Source organism: Heterodontus francisci, chromosome 17 (assembly GCF_036365525.1).
Source record: "Heterodontus francisci isolate sHetFra1 chromosome 17, sHetFra1.hap1, whole genome shotgun sequence".
Classification (NCBI taxonomy): Eukaryota; Metazoa; Chordata; class Chondrichthyes; order Heterodontiformes; family Heterodontidae; genus Heterodontus; species Heterodontus francisci.
The window spans coordinates 55,578,290-55,604,617 of record NC_090387.1 but is presented as its reverse complement, the minus strand read 5'-3'; the positions used below and the strand labels follow the sequence as shown (position 1 = coordinate 55,604,617).

The window sequence follows — 26,328 nt, the reverse complement described above, 5'->3', positions numbered from 1 at the left end:
CCCCCCATTCACACAAAAGCAATTTGCAGAGATCCACCATCACACGCAAGTCCCTTTCAGAGATCCCCCAATTCACTCACAAGTCCCTTGGACACCCAGCATAGCAGCAATGGCCGCTGTAAACTCCACTTCCCCAATACTGATCTCGTTAGGTTACCTTCCCTTTCGCGGCACCAAGGACTCTTGCCTCGGTGGCACCAGCTTTTCAAGTCGCGAAACTGAAGGTACGTGAGTGCCGCATGCCAACCGGCAAGTTGAGAAACCTTTGTTGGATCGCGGTGAATTAGATTCAATTTTATTTGAAGCAGCATTTCAAACATTTAAATTATGATGCGGTCCTGTCAGGGTGTCAGTACCACATGGTACTCCCCACCTCTGACAAAATCGGCACACTGTGGTATGGCATCGGGTTTCATGGCAGACGGCTCTGCGGAGATACTCTGCCACAGGCCACCAAACCCACCTCTGAAAAAAGAACAAAATTCAGCCCTATGGAAAATAATGTTATTTTAATATCGTGTATAAGAAGCAATTTTAGAACAGCTGTTGTTTACAAGTGTGTTCTAAGTTAAAAATGCTTTCAGCACTCCCAATGACACTCTTGTTATAGAACTGGTTGCAGCAGGCAGTTACTGTCTCCCTTGTACTCAATGCAAAACCTGCTGTCTAATGTATAGCTGTGTCAGTCACAGGGCTACCTGGAAAATTGACTTGTGCCATGTTGTTGGCATTCTTCCATCTACTAAAGATGATGGACATGCAGCAAAAAATCCATTTAAGTGGGGTACCTTCTCTTGCTGCACCTTTGCTGATGGCTGTGAAGGTCAATCTTTGAGAGGTAGGTTCTGCCACAAGTGCTGGAAGTGAAGCTGCCAAGTGACACTGTGGGTTGTTGTTTTGATGTTGGCGCCTGTTTCCAAGCTGCCACTTGTCAACGTGGGAATGCACGCCAGTCCTTAGGATGTGTCGCCATTTCCCCCTTTTGCCAGCTAGCGACTCCTAGGTGTGACAGTCGACATTTAGGGCTTTCATGTCACGCTTGCAAGCATCCTTGAAATGGAGCTTTGGGCGCCCCACTGGTCATCTAGCCCCAGCTACCTCACCATACAGAAAGTCTTTGGGTCTGCAACCGTCTTCCATCCTGCAGACGTGTCCAATCCACTGACGTCGTCTCTGCTTGATTAGAGTCAACGCACTTGAGAGCTCTGCCTTTGAGAGGATTGTTGTATTTATGATTTTTACCCGCCAGGATATACCCATGATGTGACAGTGAAGATGGAAATTATTGAGCTTATTTTCCTGGTAGCTGTAAGTTGCCCATATTTCACAGCCATTTGGGAAGGTGCTGAGAACACAGGCCTTATAAACCATCAGCTTGGTCCTAAGGGTCAGCTTGGTGTTATCCCATGTGCGTTTTGCGAGTTGGTAGCTGCTTTTCCTATGCGTGTATCAAGGGACAGATTGTCTATCACCGTGAACCAAAGGTAGCAGAATTTGCTTGTGCCATTAGATCTGGTTTTTACACATCACTGCCCATCGTTGGGGCACAGCTGACTTTTTAATCTTAAAATTTGATGAGAACTCCAGCAACCCACTTTACTTCTTCTAAATTTATTTTTGCCTCCTTCTCTCCAGAAAGGGCTGACTATTGCTAGGGTACAGACCCCACAGGCAGCTGCTTCCCTTCAGTATCTCACCCAAATGGCTATTCTTCATGTATGGGCACAGACAGTGTGATAGCAGGTTATTCAACTGTAACAGGTATCACATCCAAAACCAAATGTGTTTTCACAATGTTCACACATGTATATGTTCCAGGAGGGATCATGAATAGGAATCAGGAATTCTGGTTAAATTTGTACCCTATTTAGCCCAGAAGTGTTGAGATCCTTGTGACGCATCAATTGCTAGTTCAGTTCATTCTCCACGAGTGGGAACTGAGTCTGGAACCCTCTGGTCTATATGGCTTAGTGGTACATTTTAGGGAGTGTTAAACTTACTTACCTGTTTTGTTTTAATCATGTATAGTTAGTCCGAACCACAACATCATTGTTTATTGTACATAGGTTTTTATCGTTGGAAAAAAGGGTTATGTTGTGGGACTACCTTAAGGAGCTGTAAGTGAAGATCACCAGAGGTAGTGAAGTCGCGTTAGACACGCCAGGGTGCTGTGGGTGCAGCCTGATATAGTGAGACCTGTTTAGATATATTTTGTGCAGGAACTGTTTGTGTATTTCTATATATATATTGTTATGATCCTGTAGATTTTTTTTTCCGGGAAGAATGCGATGTGCCTTTAAGGCTGGAAAAGGAGCAGTACCGCTTTACGGCAACAAGGTCCAGAGTCTGAGTCAAAGAATGCATTTTCGTTGCCCCGGGATATAGCCACTCAGGGACTGTAATTCAAAGAGCACATTCTGGTTGACCTGGGATACAGCCACTCAGAGACTAAGGATCAAGCAATACATTGTTGCTGATTAACATTTGAAATTAACTGAAAAACTGGCTTTCAAGACACAGTTAACAGGGACACAGACTGTCAGCCAGCATATACTGAAGGAAAAGAGAGCTGTCTCTCAGTTTATTTAAACCCTATTTATTATACTCTCAGAATTGAGATTGATTAAGAAGGGGCAAATAGAGTACGAGAGCAAGCTTGCGGGGAACATAAAAACTGACTGTAAAAGTTTCTATAGGTATGTGAAGAGAAAAAGATTAGTAAAGACAAATGTAGGTCCGTTACAGTCAGAAACAGGGGAATATATTATGGGGAACAAAGAAATGGCTGACCAACTAAATGCATACTTTGGTTCTGTCTTCATAAAGGAGGACACAAATATCATACCAGAAATGTTGGCTTAGTGAGAGACAGGAACTGAAGGAAATCAGTATTAGTAGAGAAATGGTATTGGGGAAATTGATGGGATTGAAGGCCGATAAATCCCCAGGGCCTGATAATCTACATCCCAAAGTACTTAAGGAAGTGGCCCTAGAAATAGTGGATGCATTGATGGTCATCTTCCAAGATTCTACAGACTCTGGAACGGTTCCTACAGATTGTAGGGTAGCTAATGTAACCCCACTATTTAAAAAGGGAGGTAGAGAGAAAATTAGAGGGAATTATAGACCAGTCAGCCTGACGTCGGTAGTGGGGAAAATTCTAGAGTCCATTATCAAAGATTTTATAGCAGAGCACTTGGAGAATAGTGGTAGAATCGGACAGAGTCAGCATGGATTTACGAAAGGGAAATCATGCTTGACAAATCTACTAGAATTCTTCGAGGATGTAACTAGTACAGTTGATGAGGGGAGCCAGTGGATGTGGTTTATTTGGACTTTCAGAAGGCTTTCGACAAAGTCCCACATCAGAGATTAGCGTGTAAAATTTTAGTGCATGGGATTGGGGGTAGTGTTTTGCGATGGATAGAAAATTGGTTGGCAGACAGGAAACAAAGAGTAGAAATAAATGGGTCTTTTTGCGAATGGCAGGCAGTGACTAGTGGGGTACTGCAGGGAGAACGGTGCTAGGACCCCAGCTATTCACAATATACATTAATGATTTAGATGAAGGAACTAAGTGTAATATCCCCAAATTTGCAGATGACACAAAACTGGGGGGGAGGGTGAGTTGTGAGGAGGATGCAGAGGCGCTTCAGGGTGATTTGGACAAGTTGAGTGAGTGGGCAAATACATGGCAGATGCAGTATAATGTGGATAAATGTGAGGTTATCCACTTTGGTAGCAAAAATAGGAAGGCAGATTATTAACTGAACGGCTATAAACTGAGAGAGAGGAATATGCAACAAGAACTGGGTGTTCTCATGCACCTGTTGCTGAAGGTAAACACGCAGATGCAACAGGCAGTAAAAAAGGCAAATGGTATGTTGGCCTTCATAGCGAGAGGATTTGAGTACAGGAGCAGGAATGTCTTGCTGCAATTATGCAGGACCTTTGTGAGGCCACACCTGGAATATTGTGAGCAGTTTTGGTCTCCTTATCTGAGGAAGGATGTTCTTGCTATACAGGGAGTGCAGCGAAGGTTTACCAAACTGATTCCTGGGATGGCGGGACTGACGTATGAGGAGACATTGAGTTGGTTAGGATTATATTTGCTGGAGTTCAGAAGAGTGAGGGGGGACCTCACAGAAACCTATAAAATTCTAACAGGACTTGACAGGGTAGATGCAGGAAGGATGTTCCCGATGGTGGGGGAATCCAGAACCAGGGGTCATAGTCTAAGGATACGGGGTAAACCTTTCAGGACGGAGATAAGGAGAAATTTCTTCACCCAGAGAGTGGTGAGCCTGTGGAATTCGCTACCACAGAAAGCAGTGAGGCCAAAACATTGTATGTTTTCAAGAAGGAGTTAGATATAGCTCTTGGGGTGAAAGGGATCAAAGGATATGGGGGGAAAGCAAGAACAGGTTACTGTGTTGGATGATCAACCATGATCATAATGAATGGCGGAGTAGGCTTGAAGGGCCGAATGGCCTACTCCTGCTCCTATTTTCTATGTTTCTATGTTAATTCTGATGTCAAGTCAGATTAATTTCTTAAAAGAAAATAACCAATTCCTTTAACTATTGAACTGTAAATGTTGAAATTCATCGCTGGAAAAGAACAGCATCAGTTCAACAGCTGAACTACGGACTATTCTACTGTTGAAGAACCTTTTTTTCCCCCCATCGGACGGCTGTGAGGACTTCAAACAACCTTGGACTATTCCACATTGGAAGATTTAACTTTGCCAGGATTGAAAATAAGCCAGGACACTATTTTTTTCTATTCTAAATGTTGTTTATATCTTAGTAGTGTTTAAGAATTTAGTTTTTCTAATTAAACAGTTAATTTGTTGATCAAAAGACACCTGGGGCTGTATTTTACCTTAGGCAGACGGGAATTCTCCACCGACATTAAAGTCCGTGGCGAACCCGCTTTTGCCTAGCCCGGGGATCCGTCCCACATTTTATGGGTCCCCGGGCTTTAATTGTCCCGAGGTGGGACTTGCACCCGGTTGGGGGAGGAGGTCCTGCCTCTGTGGGCAATCAGCTGGCCAATCAGCGGGCCGGCAGTTCCTAGTCCCAGCAGCACCACCATGTGCGGTGGCTACTGTTGGGACTGCAGCCCAGCCAATGACATGGAGCCAGGAGTGAAGGTAAGTTGGGCATGCCTCACCAGGGGCCGTGCCCTGGTGAAGCCAGGGTGGTCGTTGGAGGGGCATCTTGGGTCCTGGGGGTGGGTTGGGAGGCAGCGGCGGCCCTCAATCGGGCACCCTGTGCCCGACTGTGATGGCACCCCCCCAGTGCACAGAAATGGCGGCAGCTATCGCTGGGCGGCCTTTCAAATCTGCAGCACACCCGCTTGCCACGAGTAAAATACCCATGGAGGTGGGTGAGGGCCCTTAAGTGGCCGTTTAATGGCCACTCAAGTGCCATGATTGGCCTCAGGCGGGCGGGCCGTTCCCCAACCCCCACCCCCACCTGACCGCCATAAAGTTGGCCAGAGGCGAAAGCGGGGCGGGAAGGCCTCCCTCCCGCTCAATTTTATGCCGCCCCCATGCCACCATCCGACCTGCTGTGGCGGCATACAATTCAGCCCCTGGTTTGGTTAGCCTTATTCGGGCGTTAATAGATAGTTCAATTTGGCTGGGTTGTTCTTTATTTGGGAAAGTTTAAAATTATATGTTATGTGATCTGTGGAGGGACGGGACTGAATCAACAGTGCGTTTCACCCACCATAATCAGAATCGTATATATTTGATTGGGGGCTTTGACTTGAGCGGTCAGTCGTAACAGTTTAATTGGGGGCTCATTCGAGATTGAATCATAGTTAATTCGGTGGCTCATGTCTGGGATCAGAAACAGACTACTTTGGAGGGCTCGTATTTGGAATCATCTTAATTGCTCGTCTCTGCGATAACATATTTAAATTGGGGTCTTGCGTTTGGCATCGTACTTAATTGCTCTTGCGTCTGGGATTGTATCAATTGGAAACTCGATTGTTGGGATCTAAATCTAACATCAATTACAAAGAAATTAAAAGAACCCGGTCTCTTGTATAATAAGGTACAGTCTATACCACTGTAATGACATTAGTGATTGTAGCAGAGTTTTTAAGGAATGCAGAATGTTTCCCTGAGTAACTTGATAACTTTAACTAAGAACAAATTAAAAGAATTGGCAGCGAAATTGGGATTGGAATTGAAATCAGGTGCCAAAAAAGCAGAGATAATTGACAAAATAACCGAACATCTGGAATTAGTAGAAAATGATGTTGATGATGATACTGATGAAGGGGAATATGAAGAACAAGTAGTAGGTCTGAGAGTGATGCAGCAGTATTGCTAAGATTCAGTTAGAAACAAAAAAACTTGAGACTGAAAAAGAAAAAGCAATCGCAATAATAAAACTTGAACAAGAGAAAGAAACAACAATAACATTGGAAAGACTTAAGCTTGAATTCCAGAAAGAGAAAAAGGAGAAAGAGAGGGAATTTAAGTTAAAAGAGATGGAACTAAGACAAAAGAATAGTCTTGAATCCAGGTAAAATTCGGTCAGGAACAGTCTGATTTAGATCAGGACCCAGCGAAAAGTTGTTTAAATTTATACAGGCTCTTCCTAAATTCGAGAAAAGGGACGCAGAGGCATTTTCATATCTTTTGAAAAAATAGCCAAACAGATGAAATGGCCGAAAGAAAGCTGGGCACTGCTTATTCAGGGCAGGCTGGTAGGCGGAGCTCATGAAGCTTATGCCATGCTTCCTGAGGAGGCTTCTGCAGATTATGAGATGGCAAAAAAGGCTATTCTCACTGCGTATGAGTTAGTCCCTGAAGTTTACCATCAGAAGTTTAGGAACTTACGGAGATTGGATGGGCACAGATATTTAGAATTGAAGAGGGTGAGCAAATTACTTTTGACTGTTGGATGTGGGCATTAAAGATAGAAACCACATATGATAACCTTCGAGAACTGATTCTCTTAGGAGAGTTTAAAAACTCCATTCCTTCAGTACTGAGAACTCATAAGGATAACCTGAATGTTTTGAAAGCTAGGCAAGCAGCAGAGATTGCTGATGATTTTGAGCTTGTGAATAAGCCAACCTATTTTGTCCGTCACCCCCATAAACCCGAGAAGGATAGTAAGTGGGAGAGTGAAAGGAAGGCAAGTAGCCGGGGACAAGAAGGAACAGCTGGGAATGCCCCAGGATCACCTCCTCAGGTCAGAAAGGAAGGTTCTGAGGGTATAAGTGAGGTTTGTAAACCAAAGTGGTTTCATTGCAACAAAACGGGTCATCTTCGTTCAGAGTGCTGGAAATTGCGAGGTAAACCCATAGGACTTGTTGGGGTACGCAAAGTTAGTGCAGAGGAAAAGACTCTGACTGAGAGTACAGCAGACCAGGCTATAGCTTTAACAACAGCTGTGAATGTGAAACCAGATACTAAAACTAAAAGGAGTGCAGAGGTTAAGAATAAAATACCTGAGAGTTATAACGAATTTTTGTCAAAGGGGAGTGTAACTCCGTATCCTGTAAGTGAGGCAGGAAAACCTATCATTATACTCAGGGACACAGGAGCAACCCAAACACTCTTCCTGGGGAAAGAGATGAGGTTTCCACCAAAGAGCGCCTTGAACGCTAAAGTTTTAGTAAATGGAATTGGCAAGGAGTCCTTTGTATAAAGTACGTCTAGAGAGTGACTTAATATCTGGGATAGTAACTGTAGGTGTTGTGCACAGTTTACCAGTAAAAGGAATTTACTACTCCTAGGAAATGATTTGGCTGGATCAAAAGTATCAGTTTCTCCTATAGTTACAGAGGAACCAAGTGAAACTAAGGAAACGGAATAAATACAGGAACAAGCTCTGGGAATATTTCCTGCATATGTAGTTACCCGAGCAATGGCTAAACAGGATCCATTGTCGGAGGTAAAAGGGGCATCACAAATAAATAGCCAAGTATCTGAAACCTTATTTGGGGATTTAGATAATCCAAATGAGTTGTTTAACAGATCGACTATCATTGCAGCACAGCAAGCTGATCCAGGGATATACCGAATAGCACAGATGGCTCTGTCAGAAGCTAAGGCAAATGGGGTTTTGAGGAGGAAATGGAGACCGCCTCATAGGACTGCCGACAAGGACTGAACAGTTGTTGAACAGATAGTGGTGCCACCTAAATATTGACAAGGATTATTAAGGTTAGCACATAACATTCCTTTTGCAGGACATTGGGAAATTCGGAAGACCAAATCACACATAAGCAAACATTATTACTGGCCAGGTCTTACAAAGGATGTGAGCATGGAAGAAGAACCGGTTGTGTCACATTAATATGCTCAAACAATATTACCACAGGGAGGAAGATAAGCCAATATAGTATGGCAGTTAATCGGGACTGTTGAGAAGGAAAAGGATAGTGAGGATGAGGCAGAAGTAGGCCGAGGAAATTCTCAGATTGAACCTCCAACTATCCGATTAGTGAATACAGAATGGCTACGAAAATTAAACAACAGGCTTTTACACTTAGAGGCAAAACAGCGTGAAGTCCTAACCAGGGTTTTCACAACGTTTCAAAAAGTTTGTATGGATAAGCCAGGATGTACAACCTTAGCCACACATGATGTAGGTATAGGAGGGACAATTCCTTTAAAACAACATCCTTGCCACTTAGGTCCAGACAGATAGGCCCAAGTGGAAGCAGAGGTGCAATGCATGCTGAAAGGGAGCTTAGTAGAACCTAGTCAGGACAGCTGGAACTCGCAGGTTGCCTTGATATCTACATCTGGTGGGTCGGCTCAAACTTGCATAGACTCTAGAAAAGTCAATGTGGTAAAGAAGGCAGACTCCTACCCAAATTCTAATTTAAAGGACTGTATGGACAGAGTGGGTAACACCATGTGTCTTAAAGAGACAAATGTGTTGGAGGAAACCTGTCAAATTCCTTTGACACCCCAGGGTAAGAAAAAAATCAGCTTCTGTTACACCAGACAGGGTTTTCCAGTGTCAAGTGATGCCACATAGGTTAAGGGGTACTCGAGAGACTTCTCAGAGAATAGTGAACCCAGTAGTGGTCAGTGCTCCTAGCTGTGCAGTTCACCTGGCTGAGGTGATGGACAATAGGGACACTTGGAAGGAAAACACATAACAACTGGAAGACAATCCTTGGAAATTTGAAATGGGTTACTTGGGACAACCTTTTTGCAAATTTAAAGCCGCAAATGTTCTGATGGAACTTGTTGCTGTAATTTTACCATTTTAGAAGACTGTATACCTATAAATGCGGAAAAAAATATTAGCTTTTTTTCCAAGTTGTATTCTTTACACATTGTAATGAAACGCATTTCAGGAACGGTGTTTCATTCCACCAGGGTCAGTGGTGTTATGATCCTGTAGTTTTTTTCAGGGAAGAATGCAGTGTGCCTTTAAGGCTGGAGAAGGAGCAGTATTGCTTTAAGGCAACAAGCTCCAGAGACTGAGTCAAAGAATGCATTCTTGTTGCCCCGGGATACAGCCACACAGAGACCGAGGATCAAGAGATACATTGGTTCCGATTGACATTTGAAACTAGCTGAAAATCTGGCTTTCGAGACACAGGTAACAGAGACACAGACTGTCATCCAGCATATACTGAAGAAGAGAGCTCTCTCTTAGTTTATTTAAACCCTATTTATTATACTCTCAGAATTCTGATGTCAAGCCAGATTAATTTCTTAAAAGAAAATAACCAATTCCTTTAACTATTGAACTGTAAATGTTGAAATTCATTGCTGGAAAAGAAGAGCATCAATTCAACTGCTGTTCAACTATGGACTGTTCTACTGTTGAAGAACCTTTTTTTCCCCCATCGGATGGCTGTGAGGACTTCAAGCAACCTTGGACTATTCCACATTGGAAGATTTCACTTTCGCAGGAGCGTAAATCTACATGGACACTAATTTTTTCTATTTTAAATGTTGCTTATATCTTAGTAGTGTTTAAGAATTTAGTTTTTCTAATTAAATAGTGAATTTGTTGATCTAAAGACATCTGGCTTGGTTAGCCTCGTTCAGGGCTTAATAGATGGTACAATTTGGCTGGGTCTTTCTTTAATTTGGAAAGTTTAAAATGATATGTTAGGCGATCTGTGAAGGGACGGGACTGAATCAACAGTGCATTTCTCCCACCATGATCAGAATTGGATATATTTGATAGGGGGCTTTGACTTGAGCGATCAGTCATAACAATATATATATATATGTCAGTTAAAGTATAATAAAACCCACGTTTTCTTTGGATATTACTTGTAGTCCTGGTGAGTATTACAATAGATCACACACCAAAGGAACAAGTAATATTACATGAGCCACAGTCAAACATTTTACCTTCCCTCTGTTACTGACCATCACATCGTCCTCTTGCCCACAATGCTGAAATAAATGCCACCACAAACAAACATTCCAAATCAGTTTTATCAATCAAACCATTCCATACAAAAATCAACTATTCACCCCTGTGCATCCCTTGGTGCCTGTCTTCCATATGCCTTTGCCTGTCCTAGTGCTCATATGCAGTGCTACTCCAGTGGCTGCAGCAAGGCTGGTGGAAGGCTTCTGATTTTCACTGGGGGACACTGCAGATGGCCTTGCACAGCTCTGACCCCAGAAGGCCTGGCTTTGGACTGCACCATCTTGGCATGGCAGCAGTAGTCTGGACTGGCAGACTGAGAGGCAACAGCTAAGGCACCGGTAGAGTAGCAGTGGCAGGAGGCCAAAAATGTTGTCATTGTGTGAGAGGACAGCAGGGTCATGCTCCATGGTGCTAAAGCCTGGCTACCCGAACCGAACCCGACTAGACCCGACTACATGTGTCGGGTTCGGCTCGGGTCTACATTCCAAGTCCAGCATTTGGGTTCGGGTCAGGTCGGGCTCGGCAGTGCTGCCTCTGGGAACTCATGGGATCAGGCTCACCCATGATCCCCCAAAACTCGATCTGCAAGAATAGCCAGCTGCTGGAATGGATGAACAGGATCGCAAGTATTACCATTTGGACAAGGCAGAACACCATAACATGCCTGATATCATTAAATTTATTGCGATATTTGGGTTGGGTCGGGTGTGGAAAAAAATTAAAGGACTCGGGCCCGGGCCCGTGTCGGGTTGGCTGTGGTCAGGTTTCAATTTTATACCTGAGCAGGCCTTTACATGACACCATTGTCACTCCCCAAGAGCGGTACCTCAGCAATTCTAGCAATGTGATGGAGGACAGCTATGAGACCCTGCAAAGCCCCTCTGAGCACTGGTATCCGATGCCAAATGGCAGCAGTCTGAGCATTCAAGGCAGCAAGCTAACCTTACATGACTTCAGTATGAGCTTCCACTGCAGCACTTAAGACTTTATGTGGCTTCTGCTTGTGCTGCAATGAAAGTTGAGACATAGTGATGGTGGCGTGATGCATTGAGCAGAGTGTGAGGCTATTGGTGCAGTTGTTGGGATATGGCATGTGAAGATACATTCACTGGCCTTGACTACTCATGTCAGGTCATTGAACTTTGTGCGGCACTGCATCCATGCCCCCGGGGTTACACTGCTGGCATTGACCACAACAGCTACCTGCTTCCACTGCCTTTGCAGTGTTTGTCTGGAGGTCCTACTGGTCCCATGTGGATACTTCCTGCTCCAAGGCCTTCAGTGCTGCATCAAAGAACCTTGGAGCCTGCTCTCTTCCCTGTTGCACCATAGTCACTCTTCTTACAGGTCAGACACTCTTTCCCAGCCACTCCCAGCACCTGCTCCAGTCAAAATGCACTTCTCCTTTATGAGGTTCAGGCTGTGGCTTTAAGTAGTGCAGGCAAGCTTGAATTCGTGCTAGTTTCTCACAATTTTACACCCCTGCTCAGGTGTGCAGCCATTCAATAGTGTTCTTAGCACTATAATCACGTAGTAAATGAGCAGGGAGCACGAAGTTTGCATTCCGCCTGCATCTGGAGCAACAGACGCGGCTTACTCGCGCATCGTAATCCCCGCGCTCATTTTCGGGCCTCATCAAATTTTGCAGTCATTGAGTCTAATTAGCAATTCTGAACAGAGGGGTAATCAAAAGAACTCGGAAATTTCACTCAACAGAAAATTCACAGAATCCCAACTCCTACATCAGTATAGTTTGCTGCTTTTCACATAATTACAAATCCTTTGAATTCAGACAGGAAAAAAATTTCTTTGAAGTCTGAGATATAGAATTTCTGCATGACTTACACACTTTCCGCAAAGTTCCCAGGGTCCAGAAAGCCAGTTAGAGTTTCTCCTCTTCCCTTCAGGATCTGTGATCAATCACAAATACACAATTTTCAGTAACATATGTCAAGAAATATTAAATATTTCATGAACCTAAAAGTTGTCTGTTTTCAATTGGGTAGTGAGATATAAATCCTTGAAATTTGACAAATGGGTGCCATAGTGGGATTGGCACTAACCTCTCATCTCCAGGAACTATTCAAATGTAGCCTATGCTAATGGTATATGTCTGTGTCTGTGCCTCTGTAAGAATCCTACAGTTTCTGCATTTAGGCAATCTTAGTTTCATATTGATAAGATGTAGAGCAAACAGCTACCACTGTTCAGGAGCCCACAGGAATTGGAAACTGGAAAATGTTGCAGTGATGCAGCACAGGACACCCTTCTGAAGTTGAGATGAAGAAACATTTTTGGCATAGACCTACATCTGTGACTCATCTGACACCCCACATCATTTTGACAATTTCCAGTTTCCTGGCCCTAACCGCCTCCTCTTCACTATGGACGTCCAATCTCTCTACATCTCCATCTCCCACCAGGATGATCTGAGGGCTCGCCGCTTCTTCATTGAACAGAGGCCCAGCCAGTCCCATCCACCACCACCCTCCTCCGCTTGGCTGAACCTGTTCTCACATTGAACAACTTCCCCTTCAACTCCACTCACTTCCTTCAAGTAAAAGGTGTTGCTATGGGTACCCGCATGGGTCCTAGTTATGCCTGTCTTTTTGTGGGACATGTCGAACATTCCTTGTTCCAGTCCTACTCAGGCCCCCTTCCCCAACTCTTTTTCTAGTACATTGATGACTGTATCAATGTCGTTTCCTGCTCCCGCCTCGAACTGGAAAACTTTATCAACTTTGCTTCCAATTTCCACCCTTCTCTTACCTTTACATTGTCCATCTCCGACACTTCCCTTCCCTTCCTCGACTTCTCTGTCTCCATCTTTGGGGATAGGCTGTCCACTAATATTCAATATAAGCCCACCGACTCCCACAGCTACCTCGACTACACTTCTTCACGCCCTGCCTCCTGTAAGGACTCCATTCCATTCTCCCAGTTTCTCCGTCTCCGACGCATCTGCACTAATGACACAACCTTCCACAACAGCGCTTCTGATATGTCTTCCTTTTTCCTCATCCGAGGATTTATCCCCCACCACTGTGGTTGACAGGGCCCTCAACCGTGTCCGGCCCATTTCCCGCACTTCTGCCCTCACCCCTGCCCCTCCCTCCCAGAACCATGGCAGGGTTCCCCTTGTCCTCACTTTCCACCCCACCAGCCTCCACATCCAAAGGATCATCCTCCGCCATTTCTGCCACTACCAAACGCATCTTCCCCTCCCCTCCCCTGTCAGCATTCCGAAGGGATCATTTCCGCCGCGACACCCTGGTCCACTCCTCCATTACCCCCAACACCTCGTCTCCTTCCCACTGCACCTTCCCATGCAATTGCAGCAGGTGTAATGCCTGCCCTTTTACCTCCTCTCTCCTCATTATCCAAGGCCCCAAAACACTTCTTTCAGGTGAAGCAGCAATTTACTTGTACTTCTTTCAATTTAGTATACTGTATTTGCTGCTCACAATGCAGTCTCCTCTACATTGGGGAGACCAAATGCAGATTGGGTGACCTCTTTGCGGAACACCTCCGCTCAGTCCGAAAACATGACCCCGAGCTTCTGGTTGCTTCCCGTTTCAACACTCTCCCCTGCTCTCATGCCAACATTTCTGTCTTTGGCCTGCTCGAGTGTTCCAGTGAACATCAACGCAAGCTCGAGGAGCAGCACCTGATCTTTCGATTAGGCACTCAGAAGCCTAGCGGACTGAACATTAAGTTCAATAACTTCAGAGCATGACTGGTCTTTTTTCATATTTTATTTTTTAACCATGTGCCTGTTTTTCATGTAGGCAGAGCTGCTCATTATTCCACTATTAACACTCTCTCTGGACTAATGCTTTATCTTTCACCACAAGCATTAACACACTCTTTGCCTTTGTCCCAGGACAGCTTTGTTATTTAATCTCTCCTGCCCTCTGCCCTATCAAACACCTTCCCCTTTGTTCTCTCCCCCATCCCACTCCCCTTCACTTGCTTAAAACCTAATTCTCTTCTAACCTTTGCCACTTCTGATGAAAGGTCACAGACCTGAAACGTTAACTTTGCTTCCCTCTCCACAGATGCTGCCAGACCTGCTGAGTATTTCCAGCACTTTTTGTTTTTATTGTTGGCATCGAGTAGGGTAAGTTTTACTCTGCATCAAGCCATACTACACTAGATTCTGCAGTGCTTGATACTGGCAATGGGTACTCAAAAAGGAGAGCTTTCCACACTCAGCACTAAGATCACTCACCTTGATGAGCACAAATCTCGATGTTTGTGTATTAGCACCAATTCTCTAGTCAATCCCTGCACCGGGGAATGTAGGCAGTGCAGGATTAGTACACATCTGATTGGATGAGTGCTGACCCCATCACACTTGTTTACAGGGTGTCGTCTAAACTTAACATAAATGATAAACATCGTAATTTGTGAGCTGTAATCATTTGAAGAATAAAATTCACTGTCAAACCTTTTTATCAAAGAGTTTCCTGATGTATGGCTTCCAGTAATGTTGCTTAATGCCTTTTGCCTCCAATTCCAACCCGTCATGCAGGGAACATAACTTGTCAATAATGCACGGAGGCTCTGAAGGTGGTTTATAATCTTTACTGTGGAAATCCTCTGGTAGACCTGGAATAAATATAACAGTACAGCTGATAGATTATAGATCTCACCTCACCATGACACCATTGACCTAGCTTACAAATAAACTCTTCCATAAAATCAGCCCTCATAAAAAGAATGTTTATTGATTTAGCACCTTATCATGTCTTCAGGTCAGTGGATTACTAGTGAATAGAAATCATCATAATTTCATCGGTAAACATGGCAGCCAACCTGCGTGCTGTAAGATCCCACAAACAGCTAATGAGTGAAAAGAAAATCTGTTTTTAGTGGATTGAGGGAAGAATATTGTCCAGGACACCAAAAGAACTTGTTCTTATTCATATAGTATCATGGGATCTTTTATGTCCGTCTGAGCTGGTAGATAGATACATAGTTTAACATCTCACCCAGAAGACAGCAAAGTGAAATTTGTCTTCGGATTTAGTGCAAAATGGATGATAGTTTTGTCTATGACAAAACAATGACTGCAATTTACTAATAACCCATTGACCCGAGGATGTGATAGGGTGCTAAATAAATACAAGCCCACCCCCAGCGTCTCCAACAATGCAGCAGTCCCTCACTACTGCAATGAAGTAATAGCCTAGATTATGTATCAAGTACATAATAGAGCTTGAACCTATAACTTTATGACTTAGAGGCAAAATGCTACCAACTAAACTGAGCTGCTACCTTTAGATATAGTCCTATAATTCTAGAAATTCTAAACAAAGTTAATGAGGCAGATGTTGCTTATCTATAGAAAGCAATATTTGGAGAATTCTGTGTCCCATTCCTCCACTTAACAATATTGGGGCTGATTTCCTGCTCCTGGACTGGAGCATACTGGCATGTGCTTGGAGAAAATCAGGCAGGGAGGATCTCATAAGGATGTTTGCCAGATAAAATCCTATACACCTGGGCACAGGAACAAGAAAATCTGTCCCATTGGCTGAGATTTAATGCGGAGGTGGTGGCCCTGTCCACCGGTTGGAAAGTCGGGAGCGAGCCTACCTATGCCGTCCAGGAAAGCCACAATGCAATTTTGCGTGGGTCAGGCAATTAGTTACCTGAGGTCGTGGCTTCCTCCCCCATGAGGCATGATGTCCCACTCCAAGAGCTGTCAGCCAATCAGAGGGCCCGCAACTCTTCAGTCCCAGCATCGCCACCAGAGCAGAGTTCAATTAAGTGGGGGGGGGGCAGACCCGGCGGGTGGGGAGCTGTGGGTGGGTGGGGTGGTGGGGGTGGCTATCGGGAGGCCGGGAGTGGGGGGAAATCAAGCCAGGGTAGCCTGTTCAGCTGGGAGGGCCCTCTGTGGGGCACAGGGTGCCCATACAGGAGGGGCATCCACAGACCCCAAGCCTGCAGTCAGGCTGGTAGTCTCATCATGTGGCAGGGGCCATCCCCTGCCACTGATAAAATAGCAGCAGCGGTGGGAAGAGGCCCTGAAATGGCCATTTATTAGCCACTTAAGGGCCTCAATTGGCCCAAAGGCGGGCGGGCCACCCAACACCTACCCCACCGCTGGTAAAATAACAGTGGAGGCAGGAAGGCAACGGGCATGGCACCCCCGCCATACTGCCCAATTTTACTGCCTGCCAGCCCACTCCCGAGGGGGTTGTAAAATTCCGGCCATTACCACGAGATTATGTCTTATTCTGTTTTCAAAAATGACATGAAAAAAGCAACAAGATGCATGTACAATACGTATCTGAGCATAAATGCTTTAATAATTTTACAATACCCACTCAGTCTGTCCAGAATATTGGCAACATTTTCTACATTCTTATTGGTTCTTATTCTAAAACATTTACAGAAATGCATAGGACTAAATGTGCAACATCAGTTTTATTCCAAAATTAACAAATACTTGTCAAAAAATCCTTCTTTAAAAGGAACAACTGAAGCAAATTCACAAAATGAAATATAAACCAAATAGCAACATATATTTAGACATTTTAGAAAAATATCTCAAGACACTTCAAGAGGCATGAGCGAAATGGTTGTCGATCCAGCCTGCTTCTTGCTGGCAAGAGAAATGAAATGTATCCGGCTCTTATGGAATATACAGCTGCAGTGATCTCACTTACGCAACAGTGGAGAGAAAACTGAGAGATTTTGTCAATATTGCCTGCTCCAGCCTGGAAGGTGACAGATACATAAAGGTTCTTGGCCACTGTCATCTTCACAGCCACTGGCAATGCTGTCCTCGCCCTGCTCTAAGGTTGCAGTTGTGGCTGCAGCAGGTGGTGGGTTTCACATCCTTAGTGTAGTGGAGACACCTAGCACATTGTTCCTCGCTGATGTTGAGGTATGACAATTGCTTCCTGAACACTCTGGGATAATATAGCCTTGTGCTGAGAACCCTTCTCTCCCTCCTCCCACTTGTAGCAGCTTGTCCTGTTCTGTGTCGCCTCTGCTCATTCTCCCTACCATGCTGTAGTCCAAAGGGGATGCAAACTACTGCAGTCATGTCTGGAAGCAAATGGTTTGTGCAGAATCCTTGAAGTCAGGACTTCAGCACTTGTCACACCTCTCCCTGAAGACTTCAGCAACTTCAAACAACTCTAGAAACCACCAAACAATTCTGTATTCACAGAACCAGCCAGTAGAAATCAATCAGCAACTAACCTGAAAGTAGTTGTTGATCCCTTTAAGGTTGGAGACCCTGCTGCTGAACGCATGTTCAGCTCTGTGAAGTTAAGAGACGGCGTTAGCTGGAGCTACACGCTGATTGACGCCACGATCTGCCTATTCTGCATACTTCCAACAGACGCTCCATGCGCAAATGTGCTAAAGTCGCCACCAAAATGGTGTCCAGCACGCTTTGCACCAGATGTTTGCACACATCTTGCAGATGCCATTTGGGCTCTTGTATCGCCGAAAATCTGGCTGCTAAGGAGCCAAATTTTACGGCCTTAAATCACAAAAGAGCAGAAAATACATTTACATATCTGCAATATTTTCTACCAACTAAACTTGATAAATCATCAAGCAAAAATTCAATAAAACTAAATTTGGCTGCAACCAAGTAGAATAAACAAATAGCAATCTTACAAACTGCACATTCTATGCATTCAAAATTATACTGACCTTGTAATCTTTTAAATTGTGACTGCAAGTAACAACACAGGACTTAGAATATTCCCTAGTTTTCAAACAGGAGGCAGTTTAGAACTATTCAGATATTGTTCTGAACTGCAATGCTCTGCTAACAGTTAGGGATCAGTTGAAAACAGCTAAAATTTACACTGCTGACTCAATGGAGATTTATTGCTCAGTAATTATTTGCATATGCCTTTATCAGGTCAGTCCACAGATTTCTTCCATGCAAACTCAAGAGAACTGCCTGTTGCACTGGCTGCTAGCCACTGTGAGGTTCAAGCAAGATATTTAACTAACCAGTATATCTTATTGCCATCATCACATTGTCCTGCTTTGCATCACAGTTTTTTTAATGCTTATCTCTGGATTACCAAAAGACAAAACAACTTAGAGCATTAAACTAGACTGGTGGAATTCAACTGAACTCAAACCTTCCAGTGGACATAATCCATATTATTGTGTCTGTTCGACTATCAAATGCTATAATGAAAGTAGAACCCGACTGTAGGGTTGATGATCTGTCAGCAGCTGGATTTGTCAGCTGCACAGGTTCAATTAAATAACTTAAATTTTGGGGTGATGCCGGAGGTGGGTCCCACTCCAGGGCTTGAGCACAAAAATTAAGACTGACACTCCAGCGCAGTGCTGAGTGAATGCTAAACTGTTGGAGGTGCTGTTTTTCAGATGAGATGTTAAACCAAGGCCCCATTTGCTTGCTCAGATGGATGTAAATGATCCCATGGTACTATTTCAAAGAAGAGCAGGGGAGTTCTCCCCAGTGTTCTGGCCAATATTTACCCCTCAATCAACATCACAAAAACAGATTATCTGGTCATTGTCACATTGCTGTTTGTAGGAGTTTGCTGTGCACATCCTGCATTACAACAATGACTACACTGCAAAAAATACTTCATTGACTGCAAAGCACTTTGAGATATCCAGTGGTTATCAAAGGTGCTACATAAATGCAAATCTTCCTTTTATTTTATTATGAGGAGACACTTGAGATGCTGGGGCCATTTCTCCTGAAGCAGTGAAGGCTAAGAGGAGATTTAAAATCATTTTTTAAAATTATGAATTAATTACTTTAACAGGTGACGAGGGAAATACCATTTTCTCTGGGCTATCAGTGGCAAGGAGTCATCAATATTAAATTCTCACTAAGACAGTAGGGAGAGAAGTTAGGAGAAATTTTTTCACACTGAAGCTTGTTGGAGCATGAAATTCTTCACCACATGAAGTATTTGAGGCAGGCGCTATTTCATCTTTTTAAAGGAAAATTGGATACATTTTTGAAGCAGAAGCAACAGGGCAACAGGACGAGAGCAGGCCTCCATCTTCTGCCCAGCAATGGAGGAGGTCCTAAACCCAGCCATAATACCTGGATCAGGATCATGTGCATTTTTTTGACAAGAATCTGCATAATTTTCAATGCAAATTAGACTCCTCTGTCAACTGGAAGGAGAGATTTAATCGCAGCATATTAATGCAGCATAAGCCGGGTGCGACGTTCAGGCAGCTGCCAGGATTAAAGATGGCGCTGCCTAACTTATCTAAGGAAATGCTTATGGTTCTATCGTTCCAGCAAACTAACCTTACATTAAGCTGGATGGAAGCCCAGTAATTTGCTATGTAACTATAGGATACCAACTGTAATCCGCAGATCCATTAAATATTCCAATAATGCTATTAAATACAAAAGGAATTTTATGATTGAATTTCCATTGTAAGATAGTGAATTGGCACCCCGATCAATGGAAAGAAAATCGGGCAGAGTATAAAATGTGCTGTCAATTCGTTATTGTGATTTGTTTATATGACTGAGCAGGACCGATTTCACCCGAATGCAGCAACTAGCTCCCACCCCACTGGCCACTCTCCCCCCTCGGCAACTCACTTTCTCTCCCTCCTCCCTACCAGCCGCTTCCTCCAGCCGAGTGGTGGGGGGGGGGGGGGGGGGAGGCGGGCTGGATACCCGACGATGCTTTATCATGCATGCGCGAAGATGGACCAGATGCAGATACATGATGATGTAATCCCACGCATGCGCCACTTAGTCCTGGCAAGATGTAGCTGTGCATGTGCACAGCTTGGCGCACCCTGATGACGTCAGCGGTCCACTGCACTGTCAAGAAACACTTTGTTTTTAAAAAATCAACATCTTCACAGCTACCAGGTTGTGGAAGGTCACCACCAAAATTATCCATGGAAAATAAGAGCAGTTTGCTGCTATTGCTCATGAACCACAATTAGGCTTGATTTCTATAATAAAGTGAAATATCACTGACTTTACAGTAAGATGACCATTAGTAGCATGTTCAGCACCAGCGCAGTGAACACACAGTCGTACCAAAGAGATGGCTACAAGACTTTTCTCCTGGGTTCTTGAACTTGCTTGCAGCGGTATCCTGCAGATCAATCTTAACTTTGTAGGTTGCTAACACATAAAAATTAATGCAACTTGATAAAAGCAGAGAGTAATTGCTTTGCACTGTACAGTCACTACAAGGAAATGCTTTTCTTTACCTTCAACAAGTGGTAGATACTCTTGGCTCACAGCTTTCAAAAATCCTCTCTCAACATAGATTCTTTTCTGTCCACTCCAGTCCCAATTCTTTCTCTATCCTTCCACATGCTGGATTTTCCAGGCATAGACAGTTGGCACATCCAGGCACCTGCTGACTTAGCCAAGCTCCTTGCAACCCAGTACACGCTGGGAACTCCAGAAGTATGGCAAGCAGGTGTAGTGCAGCAATAGTGAACAGCCAATTGGCTGCTATACCATTTAAAAACATTCGCCCTGTTCTCAATCTTAATAAAACAATTTGCAGCAAAAGGTAGATCATTTCCAAAGAAACTTTTCTCCTGAGCTGCCAATGGCAGCTCTTGGGATACGAACCATTGATATCAGCAAACTCCCGTCAAAACCAGTAGGGTCAGGAACCCTAAACCAGCCCCACCTCTTGTGATGCCGTCTGCATGGTGGAGGGAAAATGGCAATGCAAGCACCCTTCCCCACTTTAAGCAGAATTTGGGATCGACCTGGCCTGGGATTCTTCACTATTGTGACAGAACAGGGTTACGATCAGCGTAAAATAGTTACCACAAGCACTGCAGCTATTTTGCCTTTTGACAAAGGGGTCAAAATCTGAATACCATTGGCCAAATCTGTACATACTGCCAGTGGAGACAAGAGCAATGAAATCTGACCCAGTCTTGAAGTGCAGGCAGAAAATAAACATTCTTTTTAAAGTATAATGTTTCAACTGAGGTGGAAACATATGGCTGGAGTCTTGCCCCATTGAGGACGTGATTTCAGACGTGTCCAAGGCAAAAAAAAAATGGGCGCTGCCAATGTGTCCAGTGGATATGTGCACACAGACAAGGAAAGTCAGTTTAGATGTCTGATCTGTATTGACTTAACTGATCTCAGCTGGAATGTAGTAGAGCACTTCCAACAACTCAGTGTCCTAGGGCTAAGGAAGAGACAGTCAAACAGAGATGATGCTTTTGATCACTAAGCTGCTGGAAAGTGTGTGCAGTGGGTGAGGACAGGATTGGATTTTACTGCATACAGCTCTAACTCATTTCGTGAACACCATATGTTTGGCCCTTTGTATATTCAGAGGAACATATTCAGTTTTAAGATTGAATCAGCAACAAACCTCTGTATCCTACACACTACAATTTTGGGTTTTTCACGGTCTTAGAAAATTTTTTCAATTCTCTCCCTTCCTCTCCTGTAGGTGGTGGGATATGATTCTATTGGCCGTAGCAGTCCCCCAGTCCTCCTCCTCTTTTCTGATGTAGATGTAGAAGAAGAACTATTATTGTACATCAGGTGGTTAAGCAGGAAGAGTGTATCACTGTGATGCCGCTGTTACGATCAGGTAAGGAGGGGTCAAAGAGCTCCCCACTTTTCCCTCTCCTTGTTTGACCACAACAGGTTTATTTCTTTTTGAAAGTGGGTATACTGGCCAATTCAGTGAGTGGTTAATTAATTATGTGCTATGATCATAAAAAGAATCAATCATACAGGTTTTCTTGAATTTAGCAAAGAGGTTAGCTTTATTGTACTTAAACTGATCTAAGCAAAATAATAAAACTATGCTCCAACTTTCACACACACACACGCACAAATAGGTTAGAGTGGAGAAGGATAGATTGGTCGGATTGGAGTCTGGAGCAATAAAAAAGGGATATACAGTCTGTGGAGGTTGGTGACTCAGCTGGCTTCAGGCTGAATTTGGTGATCCCAAGGCTTCCGGTTTGCAGATGTAAAAAGCTGATTCAGTGGTTCTCCTGGAAACAGTGATGCGGATCATTTTGTTCATGGTGTCTCTGTCTACAGCAGTGATAGGCGTAGGTGGTTGCAGCCAGCAGGCAGGGTTCGAAGCTTGCAAGGTGGATTGGAGAGAGAAAGAGGGAGGAGGGACCCCACTTGGGTTTTCTCTTGTCAGTCTCTAGCTACTTGTCTGGCAGCTGCAGAGAAAACAGCAGCTTAAGCACACCGATGGTGGCCCTGTCACATGACCGTCATCCAATGATTCAACATGATGGTTACCAGCGTGTATTCCCTATTGCAACGTAATCAGCTCATGTCTAGGAATTCCCTTCTCTCAATCATAGTTTGAGTTGTTCATCTCCACCAGTTTAATATCCAAGTGATAGCCTTAATGTCCTGCTAATGGGAACAGGATAGGTAGTTCACTGAGATTCCCCAGATCATTGCTCTTGCTGGGACTGGGCAGACAACTCGTCCCCACCTTGATGCATTAGAATGTGGAGTATAGTGGTGGAAATTGGGATGGCCATCTTAGCTGCTAGTGGAGTCACCCTTTATCTGTTTTTTGTTCTTTTAAGTTTAATTCAGGTTTCGAGCTGGCGGATTAAAAAAAATCATCATTCCACATAGCACACTTCCATGACACATCCTTCATATTTGCGAATCAGCCTTCAGTCTGTTCTGGGTGAATACAGTCGCACACTGGAGAGTGTTAATTTTCTATTTGTGCGTCTAGTACCCGCATCTTCCATTATTTGTGCGGATGTGGTTTAGTGTTCACGGAAGATTGAAGCCAGGGAGCTTCTGTGTCAGATCTTTCATGAGGTATCTACGGCTGTTTATGAGCTCCATTTGGCCTTCCAAACTTTAACAAGGCTGAAGTCGCAATGTTGAAGGTTAAGTGTGTGTGGCCAAAAGGGCTTGTGCAATTTCAAATGGTGTTGGGTGAAGTTGTTGTGATCCTGGTAGATGGAGAGATGTTTGTTTTCCTCGATTTGCTGGACTTTTCGGAGGATTGCGGCACCATGGCAAATGGCACAGGATGCCAGGATGCTGGGATCAACTTGAAGGCTTCAGCAGTATACCACATTGCAGTATTCAGTTGGACATCAACAAATCCAGTGTGGCCGCTTCTGGTTCATACTAGTGGCAATAAAAGTTCACAGAACAGAAATTTATTCAAGCTCATTGGTACAATACGTGCACAAAGCACACATTAAAATTGCACCATTAAACTGGGTTACATTTTCTGATGAAAAAAAAGTGAAAGCTATTATACCACAGATAGCAAAGTTATAGAATTCAGAAGTTCCATTTTACTGACATGCACAGACTTTGCTGTACAACTTACGTTGTTACCATATCCCAACGTGGTCACTGAATCATAAAAGCTCACAACTCTCTGCATAAGTCATTATTACACTGATAACATAATCTGGAGACAACAGGCCATTTTTTAACAGGCAGGCACAAGCAGTTTATTTGAGACAATTCAAAATCAGCCTGATGCATTATTTTCAAGATGCATTTTAATAGCAATCACAATATGAGCTTCTTCTCACATTATGCAATGTTTTAAGACAGAGTCAGAGACCAAACTAAAAAAAAGATACTAAATTTCCATAAGGATCTCTGATAGTTTAGTTTAGTTTAGAGATACAGCACTGAAACAGGCCCTTCGGCCCACCGAGTCTGTGCCGACCATCAACCACCCATTTATACTAATCCTACACTAATTCCATATTCCTACCACATCCCCACCTGTCCCTATATTTCCCTACCACCTACCTATACTAGGGGCAATTTATAATGACCAATTAACCTATCAACCAGCAAGTCTTTGGCATGTGGGAGGAAACCGGAGCACCCGGAGGAAACCCACGCAGACACAGGGAGAACTTGCAAACTCCACACAGGCAGTACCCAGAATTGAACCCGGGTCGCTGGAGCTGTGAGGCTGCGGTGCTAACCACTGCGCCACTGTGCCGCCTTCTGGCATAAGTTGTGATTGGAGATGGGAAGAAGTCATTGAGAAACAACACAAAAGACTGAAAGCATTTCACCAGAGCTTTGGCCGATATATTACCAGAGAAACCCTGTGGGAATATGAAGCAATTCTTTCACTTTCTTGTTGTACACAGAGGTATTTGTGGCTCCTACCTAGCATGGCTTAGTTCAAATGGGTGGAGTACTGCCAGAACAACCTTCCATGCTACACACTCGTTATATTGATACAGTTTCAGAATGTGATAGAGTGAAGCAGATCACACACGACAAGAATCTCGAGAATGGTCTGGTCCCCAGTAATACAGACAATAGGTTTGTTACTACGTCAACATCAAGGGCTGGATTTTCATCCCATTTATCGTCCATTAGTGCCAAATCAATGCCTGTTTACCATTTTGTCTACGCATAGGATTGAAATAATGTGTTAACGTCCAAAGTAGAAACTCCCACCTCAAAAAACCAACACCATTTGCAACATGCTGTAAGGCAAAGCCACGCAGGGATTGAGGATAAATTCAGGGAACAGATAAGAAATTGGCTATAGTGTATGAAATGAGCACTCATTAGAGGAGTTATTTCTGAATGGGGAAAAGTACTGACTGGGGTACCTCAAATGAGCACTATTTCTAGTTACATTCAGAAACTCAACAACACCAACTTGAATTTATCTAGTGAATTTAATGTAGATAAAATGTCCTAAGGTGCTTCATTGAGTTGTAAGGAAAAAAATGGATATTGAACCAAAGCAGATGTTAGGAGGGATGAACAAACGCTTGGCAAAAGAGGTAGTTTGAAGGATCGTATCAAAGGATGAGAGTTAAGTGGAGAGGTTTAGTGAAGAATTCCAGAGTGTGAGGTCTAAGCAGCTGAAGTCATGTCGCCAATGGTGGGGAGGTGCACAAAGGCCCAGAGTCACAGAAACAGAGTTCAGGGTGCATTCATGGTTACAGAAATAGTCAAAGGCTCTCTTACCTTCCCGGAGCGGAGTGGAGAGGAGCGCTTCCAGCGCGCCAGAGTTTTGAAAAAAAAAAGGCAAACAGTGACGTCAGAGGAGAGCTGCAAGGTAACTGATTGGTGAATAGCAGCTGTTAGAATATCTTAAAAAAATAAGGGGAAAGTTTTTTTTTGTTGGAATAAAATCCTCTGGTGATAAGGTGAGTACTACCAAAGTGTTTTTTTTGTAAGGACTTTAGATTGAAGTGGGTAGAACAAGGCCCCTAGTATAATTAGTATTTTTTAATTAAGGGAGTAACTAATTAACCTAAAGCTAAGTCATGACAGGAGAGCTCAGCCCCGTGATATGCTCCTCCTGCGCTACGTGGGAAATCAGGGACGCTTCCAGTGTCCCTGATGACCATGTCTGCAGGAAGTGTATCTATCTGCAGCTACTGGCTACCCGCATTACGGAGCTGGAGCTGCGAGTGGATTCACTGTGGAGCATCTGCGATGCTGAGGACGTCGTGAATAGCACGTTTAGTGAGGTGGTCACACCGCAGGTAATGGCTGCACAGGCAGAAAAGAGATGGGTGACAACCAGACGGAGTAGTAGGCGCGGCAGGTAGTGCAGGAGTCCCCTGTGGCCATCCCCCTCTCAAACAGATATACCGCTTTGGATACTGTTGGGGGGGATGACTTCCCAGGGGAAAGTAGCAACAGCCATGTTCGTGGCACCAAGGAGGGCTCTGCTGCACAGCAGAGGAGGAAAAGGGGTGGAAGAGCTATAGTGATAGGGGATTCTATCATAAGGGGTGCAGATAAGCGTTTCTGTGGCGACAACGAGACTCCAGGATGGTACGTTGCCTCCCTGGTGCTAGGGTCAAGGATGTCTCAGAGCGGCTGCAGGACATTCTGAAAGGGGAGGGTGAGCAGCCAGAGGTCATGGTCCATAATGGTACTAACGATATAGGCAGGAAGAGAGATGAGGTCCTACAAACTGAATATAGGGAGTTAGGCAGAAGGTTA

The 26,328-nt window shown here is 44.1% G+C and overlaps 1 protein-coding gene across 2 annotated transcripts in view; it reads right to left on the bottom strand.

Annotated features, from left to right (window-relative positions):
• Positions 1-26,328, bottom strand: part of rbl2 (retinoblastoma-like 2 (p130)) — a 176,648-nt gene that overhangs the window by 67,607 nt on the left and 82,713 nt on the right. For both annotated transcript variants that reach the window (XR_010976710.1, XM_068049452.1), the window contains exons 6-7: positions 14,833-14,993; positions 12,228-12,292 (exon numbers count right to left, since the gene is read on the bottom strand). Coding sequence is in view for 1 of the 2 variants with exons in the window: in XM_068049452.1 (XP_067905553.1) it covers positions 12,228-12,292; positions 14,833-14,993 (226 nt within the window). In the remaining variant the exon portion in view is untranslated. The remainder of the gene's footprint in view (positions 1-12,227; positions 12,293-14,832; positions 14,994-26,328) is intronic.